The 25,974-nt window shown below is 43.1% G+C and overlaps 1 protein-coding gene across 2 annotated transcripts; it reads left to right on the forward strand.

Annotated features, from left to right (window-relative positions):
• The first annotated feature begins 20 nt into the window (after window positions 1-20).
• Window positions 21-24,452, forward strand: DCAF10 (DDB1 and CUL4 associated factor 10). 2 transcript variants are annotated; one of them, XM_083817522.1, is made up of 8 exons: window positions 21-346; window positions 9,600-9,713; window positions 10,717-10,749; window positions 13,196-13,393; window positions 13,763-13,965; window positions 14,687-14,797; window positions 15,867-16,012; window positions 18,328-24,452. In XM_083817522.1, exons 1-8 carry the CDS (start codon window positions 36-38, stop codon window positions 18,694-18,696), a joined length of 1,485 nt encoding a protein of 494 aa, XP_083673648.1. In that variant the 5' UTR covers window positions 21-35; the 3' UTR covers window positions 18,697-24,452. The 2 variants fall into 2 exon arrangements, with proteins under 2 accessions (XP_083673648.1, XP_083673649.1); XM_083817523.1 differs by lacking the exon at window positions 10,717-10,749.
• The last annotated feature ends 1,522 nt before the right edge of the window (window positions 24,453-25,974 follow it).

The raw sequence follows: 25,974 nt of genomic DNA on the forward strand, positions 1-25,974 counted from the left end.
GGCGGCGGCGCGGAGATGCCCGGGCCCGGCGCGGGATGAGCGCGGAGCCGGAGCCGCCCCGGGCGGGGCCCCGCAGCGCCGCGGCCCCCCCCGGCCCCGGCCCCCCCCCGCCGGTTGGGGGCATGGAGCCGTCGGCGGGCTGCCCGCGGGCGGCGCCGGGGCCCGGGCCCGGGTTGTTCGGGTGGCTGCGCGGGCGCTGCCTAGGCCGCAGCGCCGCCGTGGACCCGGCGCGGGACAGCTTCCGCGCCATGACCGGGCTGTACGGCTCCATCCAGCCCGCCGACTCCGTGTACCTCAGCACGCGCACGCACGGCGCCGTCTTCAACCTCGAGTACTCGCCCGACGGGTAGGGGCCGCGCGCGGGCCCGACGGGGGGGGGGGTCCGGGCCCGCCGCCTGCGCGCTCCTGAGCCCCCCCTGGGGTGCTCCCGGCCCGTGGGGGGGGGGGGGGGGGGGGGGGGCGGGGGGAGCCGCGGCGGGGCCGGGGCCCGGTGCGCTCGGGGCGGTCGCGAGCGGCCCCGCAGCCGCGGTGAGCTGCCGCCGCACGGCCCGCAGGCAGCCGGCAGCACCGGCGGGCGGCAAGGCCGAGGGCTGCCCTGGGACGGGCGTGCTCCGTGCCGCCGCGCCGTGCCGCCGCTCCGCTCCCCTCGGGGGGCTTCCGCGGGGCGAGGAGCGCAAACCGCGGCACAGCCCGGGGGAGCTATTTCCGAGGTTGAGGAGCAAAAACATTGGCATCGGGTGTGCTCGGCGAGCTGACTTTGTTCCTGAGATAGGTTTGATCCTGAGACAGCTTTCTTTTTTTTTTTTTTTATTTTCTTTTCCTGTTTACAGCTACATGAATTTTGTGGGTCTGCACTGGCAAATGCGTTTAGAGGTGTCCTGCTCAAGATGTGCCTAACAGTACAGACAGCACAAGTGAGACCTGGAACCACGTAGAGTAAGAATTAGGGAAATCCTGGCACGCTAGCTCACACCAGAACATTTCAGTTCGGAAAAGTCTGCATATTCATACCTTGCAGTAGGCTTTCATGTTGAATTTTCTTGGCATGAAAAAGGGTTGAGATCACCCCCTAGACTGATCTCAACAGTGTCTTCAGTATGGCTAGTCACCTGAAATCCACATCACCTGTGATAGCTGTGAGAAACATCTCCAATAATCTTCTTCAGACAGGATCTTCTGCGAAGCTGTTTTATTTGTGAATGCAATGGCGGGCATCCTGTCAATTAGGAGCACATTTTAGTAAACAAATCATAACCTTTTATTCCCAATTACCCGACGCCTGATCACCTCCCCTGTTTCCTCATTGGCTGAGTACTACAGGTTCACAAGCTACTCCACGCTCCTCTATACCAGATGTCTACATTTTTTCTTTTTTTCAACCCTTTAATTTCTTCTTTCTTATGTTTTGAGAACTTGTGATCTCTGTTTTGCTCATCCTGTTCTTCTCAAGCTTCTACCTTATTTTGGAACAGTCAGGCCTTCTACTGTCCACTTATCTACTTAGCATTTCTCCTTATTACGACTACACAGCTACCTTGGAATACAGAAAATTAATTCTCTACTGCAAAAACACAACTTTGTTTCTCACAATTCCCCCCTCTTCTTTTCTTACTCCTATTGTTGTTTTTGCTCCTCTTCACATACTGCACTCTTGAGTTTTTCCAACATTAAGGTGCAATATTCTTCCTCGGATGTCACGGAGGATGACAGATATACAATGCCATTATTATTACAATACCAACAAATAGTTGTTTGAGCCAATTCTATTCAGTTAATCACGAAATTAGTTTCTCTAAAATGTTTCTAAATCCCCAGGAATTGTCATCTTGAGTTACTCTGTGTAGGATCTTGTTGTGTTTTTTTTTTTTCCAAATATTTTTGAGATCAGTCAAATTCATCCCATTTGATCTGCATATATACAGAAACTAGTATGAATTACAGTGCACGCTCCTCCTTATGAGGTTATTAATAAATCTAATACTATTTGATTCTAGAGTACTATTTTTGCAAACTCATCTAACTCATTTTCTAGTTCTTCAATTGTAGCTGAGATATTTACAGTAGTGTTTTCTAATTCACTCACCCCTAACCAAGGTAAAAACCACCCTGCAAAACTGTGAAATGCTAGAGAATTTAACTAGAGGATTATCTGAAGTCTGCTTAATTCTGTGTGTGGTCTCAAGGGGGCTTTGGCTTTGTGGGTCTTCAATAATAGTTACATTTGGAATTATTGCCTCCAGGGTGCAAGCTCCCTTCCATCCTAGGGGCAACACCTTCCTGGCTTTATGGCCATATAGCCAGTACCACCCCTTGCCATTCTGGACAGGCCATCCAGTTACAGGATTCTCGTGTTGTATCTGGTGTGCATTATGTATATTAGCATTCCCGGGGCTACCATATTCGGTACAGTCCGGATTATTCCCTACCTCATGGATATTTCCACACCCACGGTCAGTACTATTGCCCCCTGAGTTTCTATCACTGTTGTTTAAAAGGCACCTTCGATAACACAGTATATTGGAGCCAGGACTATGTGTAGGGAGCTCAACTTAAAAATCTATTCCTTCCCGGGACTGAGTATGATCTGTCATTTTTAGAAATCTAGAGTATCCAGACATGGTTGCTGCTGGAAATGGCAATCAGGGAGAAGGCCTTTTCAGTCTTTCTAGGCATCTGGGTGCAAATCCAACAATTATTTCGAGATGGAACTCAAGAGATGTTCTGGATTAATTGGAAGTGCTGATTTTTACCTCCTTCCAATCACTAATCCATTAAGAATAGGTATTACTAAGATAAAATACATCATTTCTATGTATATATACAACTCTACAATTAAGAAATAATTAAGAAAAACAATCGAAAAATAATGATTCTTCTGGTAGGGATTGAATACCCTCGTTTCTCCCACTTCCAGGGAGTGTACACTGGAAACACTCCGATTCAGTGTAATTCAATCCCTTTTACTCATTAATTCGTTAAGAATTCCTCTAAGAAGTTGTTAAAGGTTTACAATAGATAGTTTTAACAGTTTTAACCTTAAAAGTCTTTGTTAATGCAGTCTCTCTGGTATCAGGGTTAACTGATGCTTTTACCCAGGTATGAGTCCACCCTGTCTCAGCCGTTCTTACTGCTGTCTCAGGAGCACTTGGAACAGTCCGTCCCACTCAGGCTGCAGTTTCAGTTCTCTCCATGTTCGCATCAGATCCCGATCTCCTTCTCGGGATGGATGGATCAGGGCTTCCAAGGGTGGGGTTTGAGCTAACAGTCCACGGGTCCTGAGAGATGACAAAGAGGACGACAGCCCGAGTATATAGTTCTTAAGAAAAGCATCTTTTGTCTCAAAAAGAGGTAATCCATTCCCTTTGTCCATGTACAGCAATCCAAATAATATTTCGTATGGTGAAACTCCCACATCTTTTCTTGGTGCAGTTTGAATGCAGAGAAGTGCCAAAGGTAAGCACTTCGTTTGGGGAAGCCGAGTGTCCAGAACTTCGTCAGTTGCTTCCTTACTGTCTGATCCTCTCCATCCTTCCAGAAGAGGAAAGATGCCAAGGAGTGTGAAATTTCCGCTTAATTCCTAGAGTTCACATTAGCCCTTGCAGTATTTCTGACATAAAGTGATTTCCTTGATCAGAATCAATATTTTCAACAATTCCATACCTGGGAGTTATTTGTTCTAGAATTACTTTAGTGACTATGTTCACAGTAGCAGATACTGAAGAGAAAGTTTCCACCCACCCTGACAAATGATCTACCAAGACTAACAAGTATTTAAATCTACCTACTCTAAGGAGTTCTGTAAAATCTACCTGTACGTTTTGGAAGCGTTGAATTCCTGGTTCTCGCCCCCCCTTTGGGCTGACTGCAGATATTTTTCCTATTTACCTTTTGACATGCTACACAACTCCTGCGTTGTTCAGCCAGAGTGTATATATTCCTAAACATACATATTTCCATAGCACAGCGTCACACGTTGCTTGAATTCCCCAATGACCCTCTTGATGCAAAACTGTTAATTATTTGCCTCATTAGTACTTTATTCAGCATTTTTCTCCCATCAGGGAGTATCTGTTTTCCTTTGGACTTCGTGACTCCTAATTCCTTAAAAACCTCTCTCTCTTAAAACTTTTTAGTTCTTTTTAGTTTTGGTTAGGGGTAGCTCAACAATTCCCTGAATCCTCTCTGGATTTATTCTTCGTTCCCCCTCAGACACTGGATGCCCTAAATAGCTGACTTCTCTTTCTACAAATTTTAATTTATTTTCCAATACTTTTAAGCCCTGTTTTCCCAGAAAGTCGAGTAGCTTGTTAGTGGCTTCCTTCACAGCTGTTTTCGACTGTCCTGGCAAAAAAAGATCATCCACATATTTGTAACAGTAACACCTCCTCGGGAGGTTGGAATTACTCCAGAATTTGTTCTAGAACTTGCCCAAATAAATTGGTGGCCCTGTAAACCCCTGAGGTAAAAGTGTCCATCTGTGTTGCTGCTTCCGCCCCATTTCAGGGCCTTTCCACTCAAAGGCAAATATATCTTTGCTCAGGGTCTGAGAGCACCCCGTTAATAATACCGTTATCCCAGCCTAACAATTCACTGTTTGAATGCCCAATTTCATTACCAAATCCTTTCCCAACAAGTTAGTCCCTGCCTCGGGTGCATACAATAATTGCCCAGTGATCATTCTATCCCTAGTCCCAGCTTGCTGTCCCCAAAAAGTGGCACTGTTATCCCTGTCCCTTCTACCCCATCACATTTAGGGTTTCATTAGTTAATTTAAGCCGTGATACTTTACAGGCCAGCAGTGACCTAGCTGCCTCAGTGCATTGGGTTCACATGGCACGGTTCTGGTAGCGGAGGGGGCTGCAGTGGCAGCCCCTGTGAGAAGAACCCAGCAGCTGCCCCGTGTTAGATAAGGGCCAGTTTCAGCCGGCTCCGAAGGCGCCCGCCGCTGCCCAGCGCCAAGCCGCAAGCAATGCAGCCCGTTTTTCAGCACCCCACAACAGAGCAGGGGGGAGAGGGACCCTGAAGGCGCAGTGGAAACGAAGCACCACGGACTGACTGCAGCCCCCAATGCCGCCCCCCCCCCCCACATCACTCAGGGCAGGGAAGAGGTGGAAGAGAGTGGATGGGGGAAGGTGCCCCCAGCTTGTTTCTCTGTTTCTCACCGCTCCAGCCCGTCAGCAATAGGTAATAAATTTTATTAATCTTCCTATGCTGTCTGTTTTGCCTGTAACGATAATTGTAGAGTGATCCCCATTGAGGTACGCTGGAGGAACCCTTGAGGTACACCTTTTCCTTTATCAGGGGACTAGCTTTCTGAGAAGCCCTGACTCCCCTATTCTGAATTCATAACAGCAATCTCTCCTCCTTCTTCCACTGCGGATACTCCTATTTGAAGTGGCCGGCCTGGCCACACTTGTAACATCTTCTCAAAGCCTGTCCCTGCCAGGATTTAGGCTGCAACACAGGTAGCTTTCCTTGTCTGCTATTCCTTCGTCTCTCTTCCTCTCCTTTCCATCCTGGGCCCGACTCCTCCCGCAATTCCCTCTATCTCCCCCTCTGCCTCACTACCCAGCACGCTGTGAATACCGTTAGTTTCGCTCTCTGCTTTTGCTTCTCATCTCCCCTCTTGGCATAGACCTTCACACTACCTGCACTGTTCACTCCATCCTCCCACCTTCTGGAGCTTTTTCTGTATATCTGGCCAGGCTTTAGTCACAAAATGAACTTTAAAGAGCCCTTGGGCTACTGGGTCCTCAGGGTTCATCCCCGAGTACTTTCTAATTCTGATTCCGAGTCCCTCATATGATTTCTGTGTTGTGGGTTGTTACTATCGCAGTTAGCTAAGTGGATATTTCTGCTCTATCGGAATTACTCGTGGTCTGGGGGGGTGTTAGTTCTTTCCCATTCTTGCATAGCTGCCTGGCAAATCGTTTCCCTCCTAAACATTCCTCTCCAGTGAATAACGTACTCAAGATTGACATTTCCCTCTCAGGAATACAAATTAGGCCTTAGAAGCGGATTTGACTGTTCTGCTAGGCCCTCACTTAAAGGCTTCATTTCCTTCTGAAAACTCCTAACCTGTCTGCTGGTAAGGGGGGAGTGGCACCGGCCCCGGGTCGGCCCTGCACGGCCCCGAGGCCCCACCGGGACCCCCCCCGGCTCCGCTCCTGCCGCTCCTCGCTCCCTGGCGCGACTTCTCCAGGGACAGCGTCAATTGCAGTCCCTGTCTCCCCTCCTGGAGCAGCTGCCGCTGCCTCCGGTGCAATATTAGGATGATAGGGAGCATAACTTGATTCCTCCTCTGGAAAAGGAACCTTATTGTTTGCATATAAATTTCAAGCCTGAATTTTCATCAGACCCGTATGTTGGCCAAAATACCGAAGCTCCTTTTATTAGCTTTTTAGGCCAGACAATTACACAATATTTAACCATTTTTTAATTATATTTTTTAAACTTTTTTCCCTATTTTTTGGGTTGTTTTTCCAAATCCTTATCATTCTCTCCAAAGGGCTATCTTTAGGCACAGTCCCGGGGTCTCCAACCCCACCCTGCTGACTCTTGGAACCCTTAATCCCCAGCTCTTCCTGACGTGCTGCTGTGGCCTTTACCACCCACAGGGTACCACACGCCTTCACCTAGGATTAGGACAGAGGTGGGGTGTACTGCCGAGCACCTCACTTCACTGTGCTCGGGGTACCATACACCTAAGGGCCCAAACCCCCGAGACTCTCTTTCGCTCTTCTCTCTTTCGCTTCATCCCTCTCCAGCCGAGGGGACCTCGTTCGTCCCCTCGCGGGACTACAGAACCTCGCGGATCGGGACTCCACACTCGCCTCGCACTAAAAGTGCGTCTCATTCACACTCCACACAAGAGTCTCCCCGAGCCCAGCTCGAGGCAAGGCACGGTAAAGTTGCCCTTACCGCGGTCCGTGCACGGCTTCCCGGTCCGGGTTATCAGCAGTAATGCCTGTGCCTGTTCCCGATCTGGGCTGGACTATGTCTGGGCTGTGTCTGTGTATGTCAGTGCTGGCCTCCCTTCTCCCCAGAGCTTCGCAGAGCCTGTCTTCAGATTAACGGTCTCGGTCCTTTGCCGGCCGTACCGAGACAACCCACCACCCCCGACGGGACCGCTGAAGTCAGCAGGGTGCCCCTTCCTCTCTGTGGTGGCAAGAAAGCTTTGGCAGGCGACAAGATCCCAGACGAGCCCCCAGATTGTGAGAAACATCTCAAATAATTTTCTTCAGACAGGATCTTCTGTGAAGCTATTTTATTTGTGATTGCAATGGCGGGCATCCTGTCAATTAGGAGCACAGTTTAGTAAACAAATCATAACCTTTTATTCCCAATTACCCGACGCCTGATCACCTCCCCTGTTTCCTCATTGGCTGAGTACTACAGGTTCACAAGCTACTCCACACTCCTCTATACCATATATGTACAAGTTTTCTTTTTTTCAACCCTTTAATTTCTCCTTTCTTATGTTTTGAGAACTTGTGATCTCTATTTTACTGTTCTCACACCGCTCATCCTGTTTTTCTCAAGCTTCTGCCTTATTTTGGAAGAGTGAGGCCTTCTACTGTCCACTTACCTACTGAGCATTTCTCCTTATCATGACTACACAACTACCTTGGAATACAGAAAAGTAATTCTCTACTGCAAAAACACAACTTTGTTTCTCACATAGCTAGCCACCTTTTCTGTTTTCAGTGAGTTTTCATTGGAACAGCATTCCAGTTTCCTTGAACACCTGAACTCATGACAATTTTGCCATGATTGTGCTGTAGTGCCAAAATTCAACTCCTTATTCACTCCTCTGTTATTCAGAGAAGTTAAAGTTAAGCTCCCGTGATTATCAAACTAGTCCTGAGAGACTGTGTTGATGGAAGGCAATTTCTTTTGTAGATCCTCGGTAGATTGTGCACAGGCTTCCCAAGATGTGAGGTTCTGCCATCACCTCTCTACAGCGTAAAGCAGTTAGCTGAGAAAGTTCTGGCTTAGCCACAGTGATGTAATACGAAAAATACCCACACGCAGGTTTCCTGTAGCAGTGTCAGAAGTGTCACCTGCAGTAGTTGTAGAACCGTGCTATGATTTAAGATTCTTTGTGCAGGACTCTGGCACAAGGTGTAATTCTGTATTCTTCCTGCCCCCTGTATCTGGTGCCTGAGAGGCTGCACTGTAGCTAAACCAGAGATCTTTCTTGTCCAAAACCAAATTCAGCAAAAAATATGTGGTGACACAGGGACATCTTCCCTGTCCCAGTGTGCCACAAGTGGTGTTGGGCATAAACTGGCACTGACCCTCAGTTATCCTAATATCAGGTGAAGCAGCCTAGGCCTTGTTTACATTTGCTAAACTGTCTGATGGTTAGTTGCAGAGCTGCTCTGACCTGTGCTGATGAGAACACCTCTGTGCTTTGGAGACTTCTGATCCCTTTTTAGGCTCCCTCAGCAGAGCTAACTGCGGTGAGCAGTGCTGTGCTCCCGGTGCTTGCCCGTGCTGTTGGTTTCTGACTCCTCAAAACACTACTCCAAGAGGAGGGCAAGGATCTTGGATCAAGGATCACCTGCGGACTGTCCGTGCAGTGCCGGTTAGATCTGGCCTCCCCGTGGGGTACTGCTGTTCAAGCTCTTGCTTTGCTGGCCAAGGACTGCTGGGGTACGCTGCCCCCTTCCTGTACCTGGTCGGAGTTGTTGCTGAGCTGGGGCAACACCTCGGCTTTCGTGGAGGTTGCCCTCGCTAATTTAATTCACTAATTTTCAGGCCGAACTTAACTGTCGCTGTAGCGTTAGTTTATTTAAAATCAGACTTTCAAGGTATATAATGGAAATAAATATCGATAGCTTAGGACAGGCTAATGGAAAACTAGAAAACCTGCCAAAATTGAAATCAGGTGATGTTTTCAATGCCTATATGGGGCCTCTGAACTTACTGCAAACTTTTCTGATCTCATTCATAAATAATGCGTAATCTGGAAAAGGTCTTTGATTTTCATCTCTGTGACAAGCTGTGAGTGGATAAATGGACTTAAACGCGGAAGAAAAGGATTTTTTTTTTGTTTTAGATTGAGTAAAGTAAGTCCTTAGTATTGCAGTTTGTAACAGTTGTCCTGTTTCTGGAAAATGATTTAGTTGATACAGCAAGATAGTAAATCTTGCTCCAGACTTTTCTATGTCCTTACTTTAGTAACGGCAGCCTGCTTCAATGACTGTTTTTCTAAGGTTAATTTGACAACAGGGATAACAGCCTCTCTCCTCTTCCAGCCGAGTCTGTGCTAATACCAAACTTAGACTGGTGCCAGTGCCTTGCTTTTGATGTCCGTGACTATCACTTCTATTGATGGTAATAACAACAGTACTGCATTTAGAAAACACCTTTCGTCAGAGAACTCAGTTTTCTTTTGATTAGTAACGTGATGTCTGATAGCAGTCGTTTACAACACTGTTGTAGGTTCTGTGCAATGTGAGGAGAAAGCCAAGCTAAATAATTACAAATCTGTGTTTCTGTGAATGAAGGGATTGAAGATTAGTTCACTATGCACAAATGTTGTGTTCTTTTACCAAATGCAAATGTTTCTGTTTTGCTCTGCTTCTCTTCAGGTCTGTGTTGACTGTTGCTTGTGAACAGACTGAAGTGCTGCTTTTTGACCCAATATCTTCAAAGCACATCAAAACTCTCTCTGAAGCTCATGAAGATTGTGTAAATAATATCAGGTTGGTCAGAATGAAGAAAAGATTTTTATTTTTTTTTCTTAACATGGATGCTTTTCTGGTAAGAGTGTAGTAAGTTTGTGTTCTGCGTTATTTTTGGGAAAGTGTATTTTGTGTAGCCATTAGGCTGCAGTTTGCTTTGTGCCATTTGCCTTTTCTCCTGCATTTGAGGCTGGGAAGGGGCAGAGGAGGAATCTGAAAGCACTGATGGTGGTATTTAATGCTGCCAAGTGTTTTTTTTTTGATGGAGGAGCTGCAATTCATGGCATTAGTGTCTGTTTTAATTGGCATTAATTAAATTAAATTTATTTTATTTTTTTTTATAATCATAAAATGATCTAGGTTGGAAAAGGCCTGCAAGATCATCAAGCCCAACCATCTACTTGGCCTACTGAGTCCCATCACTAAACCATGTCCCATAGTGCCACATCCACACATCTCCTAAATAACCTTGAGGGACGGGGACTCCACTTCCCTGGGCAGTCCATTTCAATGTTACAAATATTATTACTGAGGCAACCTGTGCTTTCAGAGGTATGTAAGAAGAGGGAAGTATTTACTGATCCTCTTTTATTAGCCTCCCACTTGCTACGGATTTGTGTATAATCACCTGAGACAGACATCTTTTGCACCTGGATTTGGTCAGTTTTTGAGCTCATTTAAGCTTCAGTAACTGCACCTCATGTGGCAGAGTTCCACAGCAAAAGTATATTTCCAGGTATATTTAAGAAGTTTTTTAAAACTTGTGAGCTTAATATGATGTTCTCTATTTTTATTTTAGTTTTTTTCTTTAAACAAGAGAGACAACAAACCATTAACTTCTATTTACTTGCTCCCTGGCACTCAGTTTTATATGCCTGCATCATATGTACATTCAGTTAGGACTTTCTCAAGTGAAAGAATCCTAGTTTACATTTTCATTACTTAAATGAAAGCTGTTCCGTGCTGTTTTTATCTCCCTATGTTTTTTCCATTTCTTCTGGAACCTGTTTGGTGGACTAAGCAGGGTTGCATGCAGCATTCAAGATCAAGGCAAAAGGTGAATTTATACAGTGAGGAGATGTAGTGTGTTCCAATCTCTTCCTGCAAATCTGTTTTATTTTTTTCCCTTGATTGTTACTTAGTATTGAATATATACGATGCTGTTGTGGTTTAACACCAACAGGTAGCCAAGCACCACACAGCTGTTCTCTAACTCCCCCTCCACAACAGGGGGGAGAAAATATGATGACAAGCTCATGGGTTGAGGTACAGAAGGGGAGATTGCTCTTCAATTACTGTCATGGGCAAAATAATCATAGGAAAGATTAATGCCAATTACTACCAGACAAGCGGTGAGAACTAAAAGCATCCTAAAACCACCTTCCTGCCGTGCGCTTTCTTCTACCTCCTCCCAGCAAGCAGCACAGGGGGAAAAGGGAATGGAGGTTGTGGTCAGTCCAGAACATTTTGTTTCTGCCACTCCTTCACTGACCTGGATGGCTGCAGGATTCTTTCTCTCTTGGTTGCTCACTGCTCTTTCCCAACTGCTGCAATGCAGTGTTTTTCTTGCCCTAAGAAAGGGGCAAAAAACACACTCTCCCAGAGACCCAACCAATGTTGTTTGTTCATGGCCCAGCTCTGGCCAGCGGTGGGTCGCTTTTGGAGCAGCTGGAGCTGGCTCTGGTCTGACATGGGGCAGCTGCTGGGCTCTGCTCACAGAGGCTGCCCCTGCAGCTCCCCCACAACGAAACCTTGCAGCACAAACCCAGTGTAGCCTCAGGAATATTATGGCATGTTATGAGTTAGAGCTCATAATTATAAAGATAAACCCAACTGCTGGTTGGGACTGTGCCAGGTGCTACATAAGCCTGGATGCAGAAGGTTTACATGGCTCTTTCTCCTGGCTTTGCAGCTGCAGTGAGCAGTTTTCCTAGGGTTTTGTGAAGCCAAGTGGGCTCTACAGCAAAAGATGGACAAAGAAGGATTGAAGTATAGTTAAAGTTCTTGGGAAATAAGCAAACAATGGCTGTGTTCAGATTTTAATGTAATAAATATTTCCAAAACAGCACTACTGTATGCAGTATAAACCATTTGGTTAGTAAAACAAGCAGTACATAGGCCAGTTAATCAGCTTGATTAGGTCTCTAGGACAAGCACTGTTATATATCCTGTGTGAAACAATGGGGCCAGTTTTTCAGTGTCTTCAGTACAGGAGAGGAGTTTCTCAGCGGCCTGTACAAAGTTGTAGTCATACCACAGAATCAAAAATTTTGATTCAGAATCAAAAGCCTAAGCTGGAAGGGGCCTCTGGAGATTGTCTGATCCAACGTTCTGATACAAACAGGGCTACAGGTTTGTTTACCAGCACCCTGATAAGCTTAGCATTAAGTATTTCCAGCGATGGTTGTGTCACCAGTTCTTTGTGCAGGTGCCTGTAAGGTGATTAGGCAGGGCATTTTTGAAAGCAGGTTCCTGTTAATCAACTTCTATCACTAGCTTTACAACAAGTGTTCCGTTTATCATAGCGGGTTCAAGATCTAGAGTGGTATTTCAGTTGTGAACGATTGAATTAGATGCCAAGTAACAATGTGTCCTGCCTAGCAAAGACAAGCCTTCCAAAGTGAGGAGTTCAGGAGTTTAACTAAAGGAAGTGTGGGTACAAAGTGCTTTGGCAAAGTCAGTGGGATTTGCGCTGTACAGAGCAGCAACGTTTAAAACCAGTAGGGGATTTCCAGTAGGAATAACAAAGAGTGGTATTTATTAAATGTATATATATGTATATATTTCAGTAGAGAGAACTTACATCTGTGGTGGGGGAAAAAAAACCAAGATTTAAAGAGTAATAGGGAAAGAATAAGGGTGGATATGTGGGTAGAACTGAAGAGCCAAGAGGAGGATGGGTTTAATTTGTTACAAGCTGATAGGACTTCGTGTAGTCTGAAAAGCACATAGAATTTGTGTGTCTTCTGGTGCTGGCTGATCTTAGTGGCAAAGGGACCTGGCAAATAATGGGGAAAATGAAAGGCATAAATTACAGATAGTCTAGGCTAGCTGGTTTCTGTTGCAGGGACAAGCAGTCAATTTGAACATCTTGCTAGTGGACTAGTGCTGGCTACTCCTGTGGCATTTGGGCTTTCCAAAGACTTGCTAAACTTCATTAAAGGTGAATATTGTACAGATGTGTAACTGCTTTAATTAACACAGGAGTTCTGTGGGTGCATTCATCCCACTGGTGGCTGTGCAATCTTTATATGATTAACTTATAAAAAGAGGAAGAAAAGTAGCCTACTATGCTTGTGCAGGTTTATTGTTTTGTTACTAGAGGTGTTGAGGTATGAAACAATAGCACAGTACTGTTTTTTAACAAAACTGCAAATTTTATTGACAAATATTTTGCTATATACAATTTTTTTCTGTGCAGCTGCTCTGCTTTTCCTGTGTTAGTTTAAATCCCAGTTTATTTTATTTAGTAAGCAGCCACAGTATTTTTCTTGAATTTTCAGATTTCTAGATAATCGACTGTTTGCAACTTGTTCTGATGACACTACAATAGCCCTTTGGGATCTGAGAAAGCTGAACACAAAAGTGTGCACTTTGCACGGTCACACCAGTTGGGTTAAGAACATCGAGTATGATACCAATACCAGACTACTAGTAACATCAGGGTTTGATGGAAATGTGATCATCTGGGATACAAACAGGTATGTGTCTGTGTTTCTGCTGTTAGATTTCTAATTCTTGCCTAGACTTCACATCAGGTTTATATTGTAATAGTCCAGTTGCTAAAAAGAGAAGAGAGCTGTTTGCTAATACTACGAAATGTAGCTTGTCCTGTATGAAAAGTTCTTCACCATCAAGATGTTTTGAAAATGTGAATACTGATAGACCAAATTGTAATGAAATAAGTAGGATAAAGACAACATGCAGAAAGAGGTTTAGGATGGACAAGGATGCTTAGCATGTCCTGGACTCCTCTGGACATTATCAGGGACTCCAGTCAGAGTTCACTGCAGCAATTTCCTGGTTGTTTTTTTTTTGTTTGTTTGTTTGTTTTTTCCTCTACTGTCCAGGTGCACAGAAGATGGATGTCCTCACAAGAAGTTTTTTCACACCCGTTTTCTTATGAGAATGAGATTGACACCAGACTGTTCCAAAATGCTGATCTCAACATCCTCTGGATATCTTCTGATTTTGCATGACCTTGATCTAAACAAATCTTTAGAGGTTGGCAGCTACCCAATTTTAAGAGCTAGGAGGACTACGTCAAGTTCAGGTAAATGCTTGTGCAAAAATCTGTAACAGTTTCTGTGATAGAGGTGTTCTCTGTGATGCTCTTAGCAAAAGAAGGCAGAGGTGGAGTCACAGGGATTTTGCAGAGGAGCTCTCCAGCTCTTCAGGGGTCTCACATCTGTACTGTTGCATAACATTCTGACTCAGGCAAAGTGATTTTTGTTATCAAGACTTGAGCATCACAGGACGTAGTCTGTGGAATGTTGTCACCTCAGGCTGTTATTTTAGTGTTATTTATCTAGCATCCTTGGTCCTGTAATAAAAGTTACTCATGTTGAGTAGGCTGACTGTGCACACTCCAGCAATTAAGTGCTGGTGCAGTTGCTCCCAAAAACAGACCTGGTAGAATCATATTCTCTAAAATTTTATTGCTTCTTCCCACATTGTGGCACTAACAGCCAAACAGTGACAAACTCCTGTTTCAGATGTCTGTTAGTGGCCAGAGGAAAAGTAGTGAAAGCACATGAAAATGAAGGAGTACAACTTGCTCCTTATTCGTAACAGTTTGTTGTGCTGGCATTTTATTTGTTTGAGGCACATCAAAATGCTACTTTTAGGCTGTAGACGGATCTTTCGAAGGTGTTTTCGTATCAAGATGCTTTCCCCTTATGCTTTACGTAACATTGCTGGGGAGAGTTAAGTGAAGGACATAGACAGTAAATGGTCTGCGTTTAGTTATGTTCATATGGTGTTGCTGTTTGCAGAGATAACATCTTCCAGTTCGTCTGCTCCTAGAACTGTTGGTTCACCATGTCACCAGAATGAATCAGGTCTACTGTCTGAGAAACAGATGTCACGGTCCTCCCAGCGAGAAGGTAGGAAAATAAGTATCAGGAACTTCAAGTCATTGTAGCCAAAAGAGACCAGAGAATAATAGGGAAATACTGTGTTTCCTCTGTGGACTTTAAAAATGTTGCTATGACTTCTGTTAAACCAATAAAATATCATTGCACATCAAAATCTGGAGTTCTAATCTTTTTTTTTTTTTTCTCCAAGAAGCCTGAAAACAGCAATGAGATTTTATTTCATATTAGTACATTATTTTTGTTATGCAGACATGCTGCCTTTTCCCTGTTTGTTTCTTTTCCCTCCAGCAAACCTCATTTGAATGACCTTTAGGGAAAAAATGAACAGAGCAGTACATAGCTGTGTTTTGCTTTTTGTTTTCCTTAATGATTGGAACATGTACCTGCTGTTTCTCCATGCAAATCCTAAACACAGAACTAGGAAGACTGATGATCCCATGATTAGCAGGCTTCCTCTGAATCTAGGATACACTTTCAAATAGTCAGCATGACCTTGGCAAATTGATAAATACTTTTTAATTTGCTTGCTGATTTAAACTAAGGATAAAGTTATTATTACTTACAGTTGTGAGATGTTCAAACATAGTTATGACATAATGAAGGTTATCTGGACCCCAGGGCATGATTTACCAGTGAAAACCTCTTTCAGAGTGAGGAGGAGAAGGGAGTATACCTGCACACAGCTGAGCAGACTTATAAGAATTTGAGAATGGCATTGTAACATTTTAAAAATAGCAGTTCTTACTAAAAAAAGGGCATTCTAGATTTTGTTCTAATTATGTGTTTGTGTGGAACATTAACCCTGAATTTAGACCACAACATGGGATGATTTAACACAGGTTTTGGAAGGTGAATTTCAAAATATGAAGATATTTGGAATCAGGACTGAGTTCGTTGGTATTAACTTCAGTTGTTAGTGTAACCTCTCTTTAATCTAGCCTTTCATACGCCACAGTCTTTTCTAACAGACAGATGAGGGTGTCGATACACTTGACATAGTTTCAGCAGTAGACTGACGAGAGAAGTGAAAGTTAATGCATAGATTTCATATAGACTTACGGTTTACTTCCCCTTTTAGGTGGATCACCTAGAAATAGTCTGGAGGTCTTAACGCCAGAGGTTCCTGGAGAGAGAGACCGAGGCAACTGCATTACATCATTACAGCTACATCCAAAAGGGTGGGCTACTCTTCTTCGGTGCTCAAGTAACACAGATGACCAAGAGGTAAAACAAATGCTTCTTAGGAACTTTTGAGTAAGATGTATCAATCATACAACTATATTGAAAATCTGTTATTTGGGGTAAGTTTGCATTTGAATAAATTAGGGCATTTGTAAGCAGAAATAATTAATTTTAGCCCAGGGTTATGAAGCACTTCTCTTTCTTAAAGAGTTCTTTTACAAAGTTTTGTATCCTTTATTAAGTATTCCTGTTGCCTAACTTTTCCATGGAATACATTTTATAGGTACAGCTCGGTTAAAACTTTTCAAACAGTTCCTGGGCTGCCAAATACATGACTTAAAAATATGTACTCACCCAAATATAGGAAGAAGGAACTTGTAAAAGACAGAGGATTACACAGTTGTGCAGTGGTGAGCATATTTTAAGCTAAGCAGAGAAGTTCCTCTGAATTCCTCCAGTACATATCTGTCAGTGTTGCAAGAATGAAGTGCTTCTGCTACGCCGGTGGATGCTTTCCAGAGCCTGCTCCTGCACCACTATGAAAAAAAATCGGGGCATATTTCTGCATCTGCTTAAAACTGCGACATCATGGGTTTGAACCTTATTAACTGCAGTGATGCTTATGCAACTTCAGAGTGATCTCATCTGAAAAATTCTGCAATTTAAAAATAAAGGGGATATCAGTGATCTTCGTGGCAGAATCCATTTCAAGCCTTTATTTGGAATACTAAGTTACAAGACCAGCTACAGCTTAAATGCAATTTGCAGATTCCACTCCCCTAAATACTGCTTTAAATAAGTTACAATGGACTTTGAGACCAGTTTTGTATTATGTTCCCTAGAGTGTATTTGTGAATTGTCACGTAATGGCATATGTTGCACTGGGGCATAAAAGAAAAACAAGCAGTATGTTATGCAGTCAGAAATAATGAAAAACCCGTTCTTTGTAGATTGTATACAAAAAGCAAGAACCTGCAAGTTTTGTTTGGGAGTACCTGCTTTTGATGTAGTAACTTGCAGGGTTAACTCAAATTCAGTTATAACTCAAATTCCAGCCAAAGTCTCAGAACACCTAGATTACACCAGTCAGTCAACTTGTAACCATCTTTTCCTCCTAAGCTTATTTCAGTATTACTGCTTTAACAGTTGTGCAGACCTCCCTATTTAATCTAAGACAGAGGTTTTATATATATTTCAAAATTGAAAATCACAGAATTATAAAGACTGGAAAAGAACTTCAAGATCATCTGGCCCAACTATCCCCCTACCACCAACGTCACCCACTAAACCATGTCCCTAAGCACCAAATCCCAACCTTTCCTTAAACACCCCCAAGGGATGGTGACTCCACCACCTCCCTGGGCAACCCATTCCAAATAATTATTTGAATACTTGATTTTGTTGAATATTTAAGTGTTTAACAAATAGTTTATTTAATCTGGTAACTGATGTAAATTGATCTATTTATTTATTTATTTACTTTTGGAATAAAGCCACTCTTTGTAATGGCAGCATACAAATATGTAGACGACTGAGTGGAAGCATAGCAGATTGGTAAGAAATTTCAGTGCTTATTCTGTAAACTGCGGAATTTTTTGAAAAGGCAAATATCATGTTGGGTTGGTTGATACTGATGACTGACCTAGTTATAACTTCCCAGAGTCCAAGTATCTGCTTTACTGTTTTCTATTAATATTCATTAATATTGTTCCCTTTGTGTTTACTTTAACAGAATACATTGAACAGAACAAAAATCATTTCTTCTGTCTTGTGATTAAATCTGAGTCTTCCACGATGACGTAAATTTAGTTTGTCATGGAGTGATCTTGCATTTGGTTTGAGATTAGATTATCAGATTACTCATTAAAGTCCCTGTCCATCTCACAGGTAACAAGCTTGTTATAGAGCTGTTCATAACATTCCTTCATCTACTTGTCTTGTTTCAAGACCTTCCTTTTGAAGTTAAGGGCACAAAATGTCAAAGGGCAATTGTATATTGGACAAGGCTGAGTTCTGCTTTATTGTAGATTTCACTTAAATGCTCACTACATTAGAGCAGACTCTTGTCCAAAGGATTATGCTTTGCTCTTTTAAAAACTAGATTTCAAAGGCTGTATCTAGCAACTATTTAATTAAAAAAAAAAGTTCTGATACTAAATGTCTGGTTTACATAGGCCACTCAAAGACAAGATGCCAAGGAACCTGCCAGTTTTCAGTGTCTCATAGTAAATGCTTATCAAGGAGTAGATAAGCAATGTGTTGGTCATTCCTTTGTTACTTACTTTACATGCAGCAGGAGTGAATGCATATTTGCAGTGCTTTACTCTCAATGTTCCTTTCTCTGACTCTCCCTTTAGTGGACTTGTGTCTATGAATTCCAGGAAGGAGCCCCTGTGCGCCCTGTCTCACCTCGTTGCTCCCTGCGATTGACTCATTGCATTGAAGAAGCCAATGTGGGCCGGGGTTACATCAAAGAGCTTTGTTTCAGTCCTGATGGCCGGATGATTTCATCCCCGCATGGCTTTGGGATCCGCTTGTTGGGGTTTGATGCATACTGCAGCGAACTTGTTGACTGTTTGCCCAAAGAAGCTGGTCCCTTGAAAGAAATCCGTTCCCTCTATTCTCACAATGATGTGGTACTGACAACAAAGTTCTCTCCAACTCACTGTCAGATTGCCTCGGGGTGCCTTAGCGGACGTGTTTCTTTGTATCAGCCAAAGTTCTAGGCGCATTGTGCATCAACAGGACCTTCAGATGTTTGTGGTTTTAATTACTTCAGTTTAGTTGAAGTGTGTTCGAAATCCCATAAATCCAGAGAAGATCATAGTTACTATGGTCTCAGAACGTAATAATGACATGAGTTCTCAGTCCAGCACTGTATACATTCTCATACCGTATCTGCAAGTCAGGCTCCATGCATTGTGTTTTTTAGCCTTCTAGGCAGAACTCTGCTCCTGCTGATCCTGTGCCATTGAGTCATCGTTCTGGTTGGTGTATACAATAATACTTGCAGTTAATTTTTGGCAACATGACTTGAAGTGGGCTATCTGAAAAAAATGTAGATTGTGTGCGGGTAGGAGTTCAGCTAAAACTCACCCAGGCTTCCCTGTTATGACACCTCTTCGTTCCAAAGGAATTTTTCTATTGCCAAAACCATTACACCATGATTGATAATGAACAGGTTTTGTGCATGCTGGCACAAAAAGACAAAAATGTTTTCATTTATTTACTAATTTGGTTATTTGTGATTGGCTAGGAAAAAAAAAAAAGTAAACTTTCTGTAATATTTTACTGTCCTTAAAAATCTTTCTAGGTTGTTTTTCCTTAATTGCATATCTTGTGATTATTGCTAGAATGAAGAGGTTCTGTATGGAGATGTATCTGAATTTTTTTCGTCAGAATTTAGTTGGAAAAGCCTGGAGCAGTGAAACAAGAGCTTAAGAGATCTAAACATCTTGTGCTGTATCCACTGCAAATGAATCAAAGAGAATGTTTCTTACAATGTGTATGGTTAGTGGATGTCTCTTACTCCTCAGTCAGTAGGGTTTCTTTTGTGGGAAGCTTTCCACATCAGTTACAGAAACGTTCATCTTGTGTTTGGAAATGAGCACTGCAGAATTTCTGCTCATGTTAAGGCTGTATTTCCTCTAACTGTTCTACAAATTAATGTTAAGAGAGGAATTCAACTAGGAAGTTTCTGTAGTGTAACTAGATAAGTATTTCTTATGTATTGTTAGTATGGGAATGGATTAGAAGTATTCCAGTCTAAAGTAAGATCTATTTGGATTTAACTGGGCTAATCATAAAATCTGAAGAATGTTAATGTTCACTATTAAATCACATACGGAGTTATGAATGCCAAGTTTTATCCTTCAAGTTCATCACAAAATCCCAGACTGGTAGAGGTTGGCAGGGACCTTTGGAGGTCATCTGATCCAGCCTTCCTGCTTGAGCAGGGCCATATCCCAGATGGCTTTTGAATGTCTCCAAAGGAGGAAGACTCTAAAACCTCTCTGGGCAACCTGTTCCAGTACTCAGTCAACCACACACTAAAGTGTTTCAGATGTTTTGAGGGACACTCTTATGTTGCCATGTGTGCCATTGCTTCTTTTCCCAGCACTGGGCACTACCCAAAACAGCCTGGCTCCGTTCTCTTCACACTGTCCCTTTAGATACTGATGAGATCCTTCCTGAGCCTTGCTTTCTGTAGATGGTCCCAGCGCTCTTAGTTCCTTGTAGGACAGATGTTTCAGTCCTTGAATCATTTTTGTGGCCCATTGCTGGACTCTCTCCAGCAGCTCCATGCATCTCTTGCCCTGGGGAGCACAGAACTGGACACAGTGCTCTAGGTGTGGCCTCACGAGTGCTGGAGAGAGGGGAAAAGGATCACCTTACTTGAGCTGCTTGGCAATACGTTGCCTAAGAGAGGCAAGAGTACAGGTGGCCTTCTTTACAGCGAAGGCTCATTGCTGGCTCATGCTCAACCTGACGTCCACCAGGCCCCCTAATCATTTTCTGCCAGGCTGCTTTCCAGCTGGGTGGCCCCCAGCATGTCCTGGCGCCTGGGGTTGTTTCTCTCCGGGGCAGGACTTGGCACTTCCCCTTGTTGAACTCCGGGAGGCTCCTAACCCAACAGCACATTTCTCCAGCCTGTAAAGGTCCCTCTGAATGGCAGCACAACCCTCTGGCCTATCAGCCACTCCTCCCGGTTTTGTCATCTGCAAACTTGCTGAGGGTACGCTCTGCCCCGTCATCTAGATCATTAATGACGACACTAAAACAGGACTGGACCCAGTATTGACCCCTGGCATACAGCACTAGTCACTGGCCTCCAACATGACTTTGTGCCGCCTTCTGGGCCTGACCACTCAGTTGGTTTTGTATCCGCCTCGTTGTCCATCCCACCCACACATCAGCAGCTTCGCTATGAAGATCTTACGGAGGGCAGTGCCAAAGGGCTTACTGAAGTCCAGGTAGGCAGTGCCCTCTGCTCTTCTCTCACCCATCAGGCTGGTCATTTCACTGTAATATAGCTAATCCTGTGCAGTCATTTCAGTCTCTTATGTGTACATGAGTTTATCACATAAGTGTTCTAAGATCTTTTGTGAATATTTAACTAAGATTTTGCTGACAAATCATACAATGATTTCAGTAGCAAACTTTACCCTAAAAGGGCTGCATTTTGTTACTCAGATTCACTTTCTACTGAGCATGCTTTCAAAGATTGTCTCTTAAAAAGCCTTTTTGCAAAAATTCAGCTTGAGTGGAAAGGAGATACCTGCGAAGACAGTTGGAAATGTACACACCTGATGATTCTCTTCAGGTTTTGAATTTCTGAAGGTAGCATACTCAGGGTGGTAGTGGTGAAGTCATTGAAACTTAAGGCACTTAAGGCTCCTGTGCATTATGGGTCTGTTAGAACAGGTCCAGAGGAAGGCTATGAGGATGGTCAAGGGCTGGAGCACCTCTCCTATGAAGACAGGCTGAGGGAGTTGGGATTGTTACAGAATCATAGAATATCCCGAGTTGGAAGGGGCCCATAAGGATCATCGAGTCCAACTCCTGGCACCGCACAGGTCTGCCCAAAAGTATAGACCACGTGACTAAGTGCACAGTCCCATCGCTTCTTAAATTCAGACAGGCTTGGTGCAGTGACTGCTTCACTGGGGAGCCTGTTCCAGTGTGCGACCAACCTCTCAGTGAAGAACCTCTTCCTGATGTCCAGCCTAAACTTCCCCTGCCTCAGCTTAACACCATTCCCGTGGGTCACATCACTGGTGATTACAGTGAATAGGTCGCCTGCCTCTCCACTCCCCTTCGCGACGAGGTTGTAGGCTGCGATGAGGTCCCCCCTCAGCCTCCTCTTCTCCAGGCTGAACAGGCCCAGTGCTCTCAGCCACTCCTGATATGTCTTCCCCTCTAGGCCCTTCACCATCTTCGTCGCCTTCCTCTGGACACTTGTTCAGCCTGCAGAAGAGAAAGCTGCAGGGAGACCTTATAACAACTTTCCAATACCTAAGGGGACCTACAGCAAGGCTGGGGAGGGACTCTTTCTCAGGGAATATAGCAATAGGACAAGGAATAATGGCTTTAAACTCAAAGAAGATAGATTTAGATTAAGATATAAGGATGCACTTCTCTACTCTGAGGGTGGAGAGGCCCAGGCCCAGGCTGCCCAGAGGAGCTGCGGCTGCCCCATCCCTGGCAGTGCCCAAGGCCAGGCTGGATGGGGCTGGGGGCAGCCTGGGCTGCTGGGAGGTGTCCCTGCCCATGGCAGGGGGGTGGGACTGGGTGCTCTGTAAGGTCCCTTCCAACCCAAACCATTCTGGGATTCTCTGATTCTAAATTTTTGGTGAATTTATTTAGTAATAAAAAGCCTTCAGTAATGGGTATTTGATAATTTGAGGCCTAATCAATTACTCCTGCACTGGGTTTTTCAGTAGCTCTAGCAGCTGGGTGCTAAAGGAGTACCTTCAAGTCATCAAGTATATGAAACTAACAAAATTCCTATTATTTATTAAGTGTCCTAAATTTTCAATTCTCATGGTTTTCCAACTGAATCATTTGGCATTAGTGTCTAATTAGAATATCATCCCAGCTGGAGGAGGGAGAATACACTCAATTAACTTCACATGCAGATATATGCCCACAGACTTCTCAGATAGCAAGTCATGCTTTGGAAAATTTTTAGATATATGACTTCAGAGCAAGTCTGTTGTTGCTGAAACTATTGTCTTGAACTCAAAATTACATTGATGAAACCATAAATGGGGATATGCCTTATTTTCCAAAACAGCATCACTCTTAGTTTTAAGCACTCGTACTTTTTGAATGCTTCTGGAACACAATTTGTAAGCATTCTGTCCATATATGCTGTAGAAATCTTCTGATTACATTTGTGGTAAGTTTGAACTAGGAGAAGTAGATAAAATGAGATTGTGATTATTTGACTACTCCTTTTCAACAGGACTCGGAACTTTTCAGTTAAAGCTAATATATTTTATCTGTAAATTTCACAAAACACTTACTGAAACACTATTCAGTTACTTATAACTGATATGCCTTGCAGTTACAGTTTGGTGGAAGGAATGATTTACAGGTTTTTTTTGTCTTTCTAAATCTTTATATTGCCTTATTGAATTACTGAAGTAATTCAATGAGCTTTGGATCTTTCTAGGTAGCCAAAAAAAAAAAAAAGTTTATGTTATGTTTCAAAAGACAAATTCTTAACCTTGCATCCTTAAATGTCTTAGGGACAAAGCTGTATAAAACTTAAATGGTATATTAAAGACTGCACTAACAGTAGTGGCTTAAACCAGTGTCTGTAAACTTTTTGACCGTTCAAGTGTTAAGTCACTTGATGGATTTCATACTTTTTCTAATGAAGATGGAGCTCTTTGATTGTAAAGCATGCAATATGTTTTTTAGAGGCATGGTTTCATATTCATTGATTTCCATAGTAAAGTAATTCCTTCTTTCACAACATAGCTGGTCAGCAGAAGCAGATAAACTGCATAACTAAGATCTCCATGGGAATGTCAGCTTTCAGCAGCGTTCACAGGAACCAAACAGTTGTTTGAAGCGAGCACTCCTTTTGTAATTAGTCCAGTGACTGTATGTTGTGGGAGTAATTGCATTTTCCAAGTATTTCATTGGAGGTCAGTCTTTACGTCACTGTAGCACCATTATGCATTTGTGGGGAGAGGGAGAGAAACTATTAATGGGACTATAAATTGACATTCATGATGTGCAATTTTTTGATGAAGTACATGTGTGTATTTCAGTGTATGTACAGCCACTGGGCATCATTCAAACATGGTTAGTTCAGGGAAAAATATAACCTCCCACAGAATTATTGGGGATAGGGGGAAAAGCACACTTGATACCCACATACGCATTTGTTTGCACTCTTTGACACTCAGTAAAGACAGCTTGCCCGCTACCAGAATAAGAATGTAAAGATCTTTTTTTTTTTGTGGGTTTTGTTGTTTTTAATTTGGGTAACACTTGATGTATAATATATAATAGGTCCTGATACCATAAGTAATGGGTCTGTTGTTCTATGAAATACAAACCCTTAGCAAGAAGAAATAAACTTGCCCTATGGAAGCTTTTCTTTTTTTTTAAATAAAATAAAAAAAATTGCGTTTACAAGATTCTAAGAAGTAGGAGTAAAAGAAGGTTGACAACCATAATATTTTTGTCCTGCAGGAAAAAGAAAGTTATAATTTCCTGATCTTAGTCGATGGTGCATTTTCTTACGCACTAAGTATCTTCATTTAAGTGTAAGGTTTTTAATACTAGAACAAATTGTGCATGTAAATATTTTGAAATACCTGAGATTTCATAGTATGAAGTGTAGCCTTTTAATACAATACAAAAAGTATCAGAACTGCTCTGAATATATTGTACTTAGAGTTGTACAGTAACTTACTATTTGTGAAGTTTCTCTTGCTTGCATAATAAATTAAACATTTAATAATTCAGTGAATTAAAATCTATTTTAATGTATTTATCCTACACTGAGCTTTGTTCTGTAACACTCATTGCTTCTTGCATATTAACTTGAACCAAGAGAGAAGAAAGCGCTTTAGAGTGAAATCTGCATACACGCATCTCCCTCTACTAGTTCCTTTGCCTGAGCACATTTGTGGGAAGAAACAGCTCACTCCTGAAGCCTAGAAAGCAGGACATACACTGAAGCTGGAATGATAGTAACAAACCTAAGTGTTGCTGAGCAATCCGTTGCCTGAGCCATTACCCCTTGGGTAGAGTGCCTTCTCTTCATACCCTTGAAGGCACGAAGAGCATTGCTGCTCTTGTAAAACGTTGCTGAAGGCGTTGTGCAGTGGTGAAAGGCCACTCCGTGCCCCCACTGGAGAGGATAAAATTGAAACCTGGTTCCCCCACCGTGGTCAGGGACAGGCGTGCCTGAGCCGGCCCGCAGGCTGCTCTTGTGAAGTGTCACGACTTGGCAGCCATGCTTCCACTTGTGAAAGCTGGCGTTCCTGCAAAGCCACTTACCATTACGCACCATGAAAACAGCACCTGCAAGAAAAAAAAATGCTATTTCTGCCTCAGCATCACTTGTGGCACAGACTGCCACTTTGCTGTAACACATGCAAGAGGCACAGTGCCTTTGCTCAATATGATCTTGATTTACAACTCAGAACTGGCCAAATCTAAGGCACATGGAATTGCTGAGACCTAATTTGCCTAAAATAGGCGTACCAGGTATTCAGAACAGAAACATGCCTCAGGGACAGAGGAGTTTTTATAATGTTGTTCTGTGCTCAAGCTAGTTATCACCAAAGTTCTCGCTATTATTCTGTCACACAGCAGTATTCCCGTTATCATCAGTAGAATTTCCCTTCCCTCCTTCAGCTGGAAGTGATCATTGTAGTGCCCCGAGAACAATGGAGAGGCTAGTAACCCTGGGCTACACACAACACAACACGCAGAAATGCTGCCAGCTCATGATTACTCTGGAGATGCATGTGTCAGTTCTACTCTTAAATTCTGATACGGAATTCAGTTAGCCTGGTTACAATCAGTTTGTTAATATTTGAAAACAAACTTGAAACTAGCTTGAACCAATTTGTTCTCAGTTTAGCTGAACCATCATAGCTCTTTCCGTGCTGTTTTCCAACACTGGCAACACATCCTGTTCCATCTCACTCTAACTGGTGTGTAGACTTACTGTGCCAAAGCTCACTGGACCCCTCTCTCTTCACTCCTTATGAGTATCTCTCTTATACATGAAAGATCTGTAATTTGTTAAACATAGAATTACTTTGTGTTCTAAAACTGGTAGTACTTATAAAACAAAGCAAAGATTATACCTGAACGCAGTTCTGCTATGAACACATATTTGAACACAGTTCTACACACTTTCACCATGTTCATTGAACCACGCCACATAAGCAGAGACAGCAACAGAAGTGCAATTGTTTTTTGCTGCAGTAATGAACACCACCAATTAGTGGCAGGCTTACTTTAAACTC

This window comes from Anser anser (genome assembly GCF_964211835.1).
Source record: "Anser anser genome assembly, chromosome: Z".
Classification (NCBI taxonomy): domain Eukaryota; kingdom Metazoa; phylum Chordata; class Aves; order Anseriformes; family Anatidae; genus Anser; species Anser anser.

What these genes read in the sequence shown, in the direction of transcription:
- DCAF10 (XM_083817522.1), top strand. Translation starts at nt 36, where the DNA reads ATGAGCGCGGAGCCGGAGCCGCCCCGGGCGGGGCCCCGCAGCGCCGCG. An exon ending in ATCATCTGGGATACAAACAG is followed by an intron (nt 13,394 to 13,762) that starts GTATGTGTCTGT and finishes TCTACTGTCCAG; the next exon opens with GTGCACAGAAGATGGATGTC. An exon ending in GAGGACTACGTCAAGTTCAG is followed by an intron (nt 13,966 to 14,686) that starts GTAAATGCTTGT and finishes TGCTGTTTGCAG; the next exon opens with AGATAACATCTTCCAGTTCG.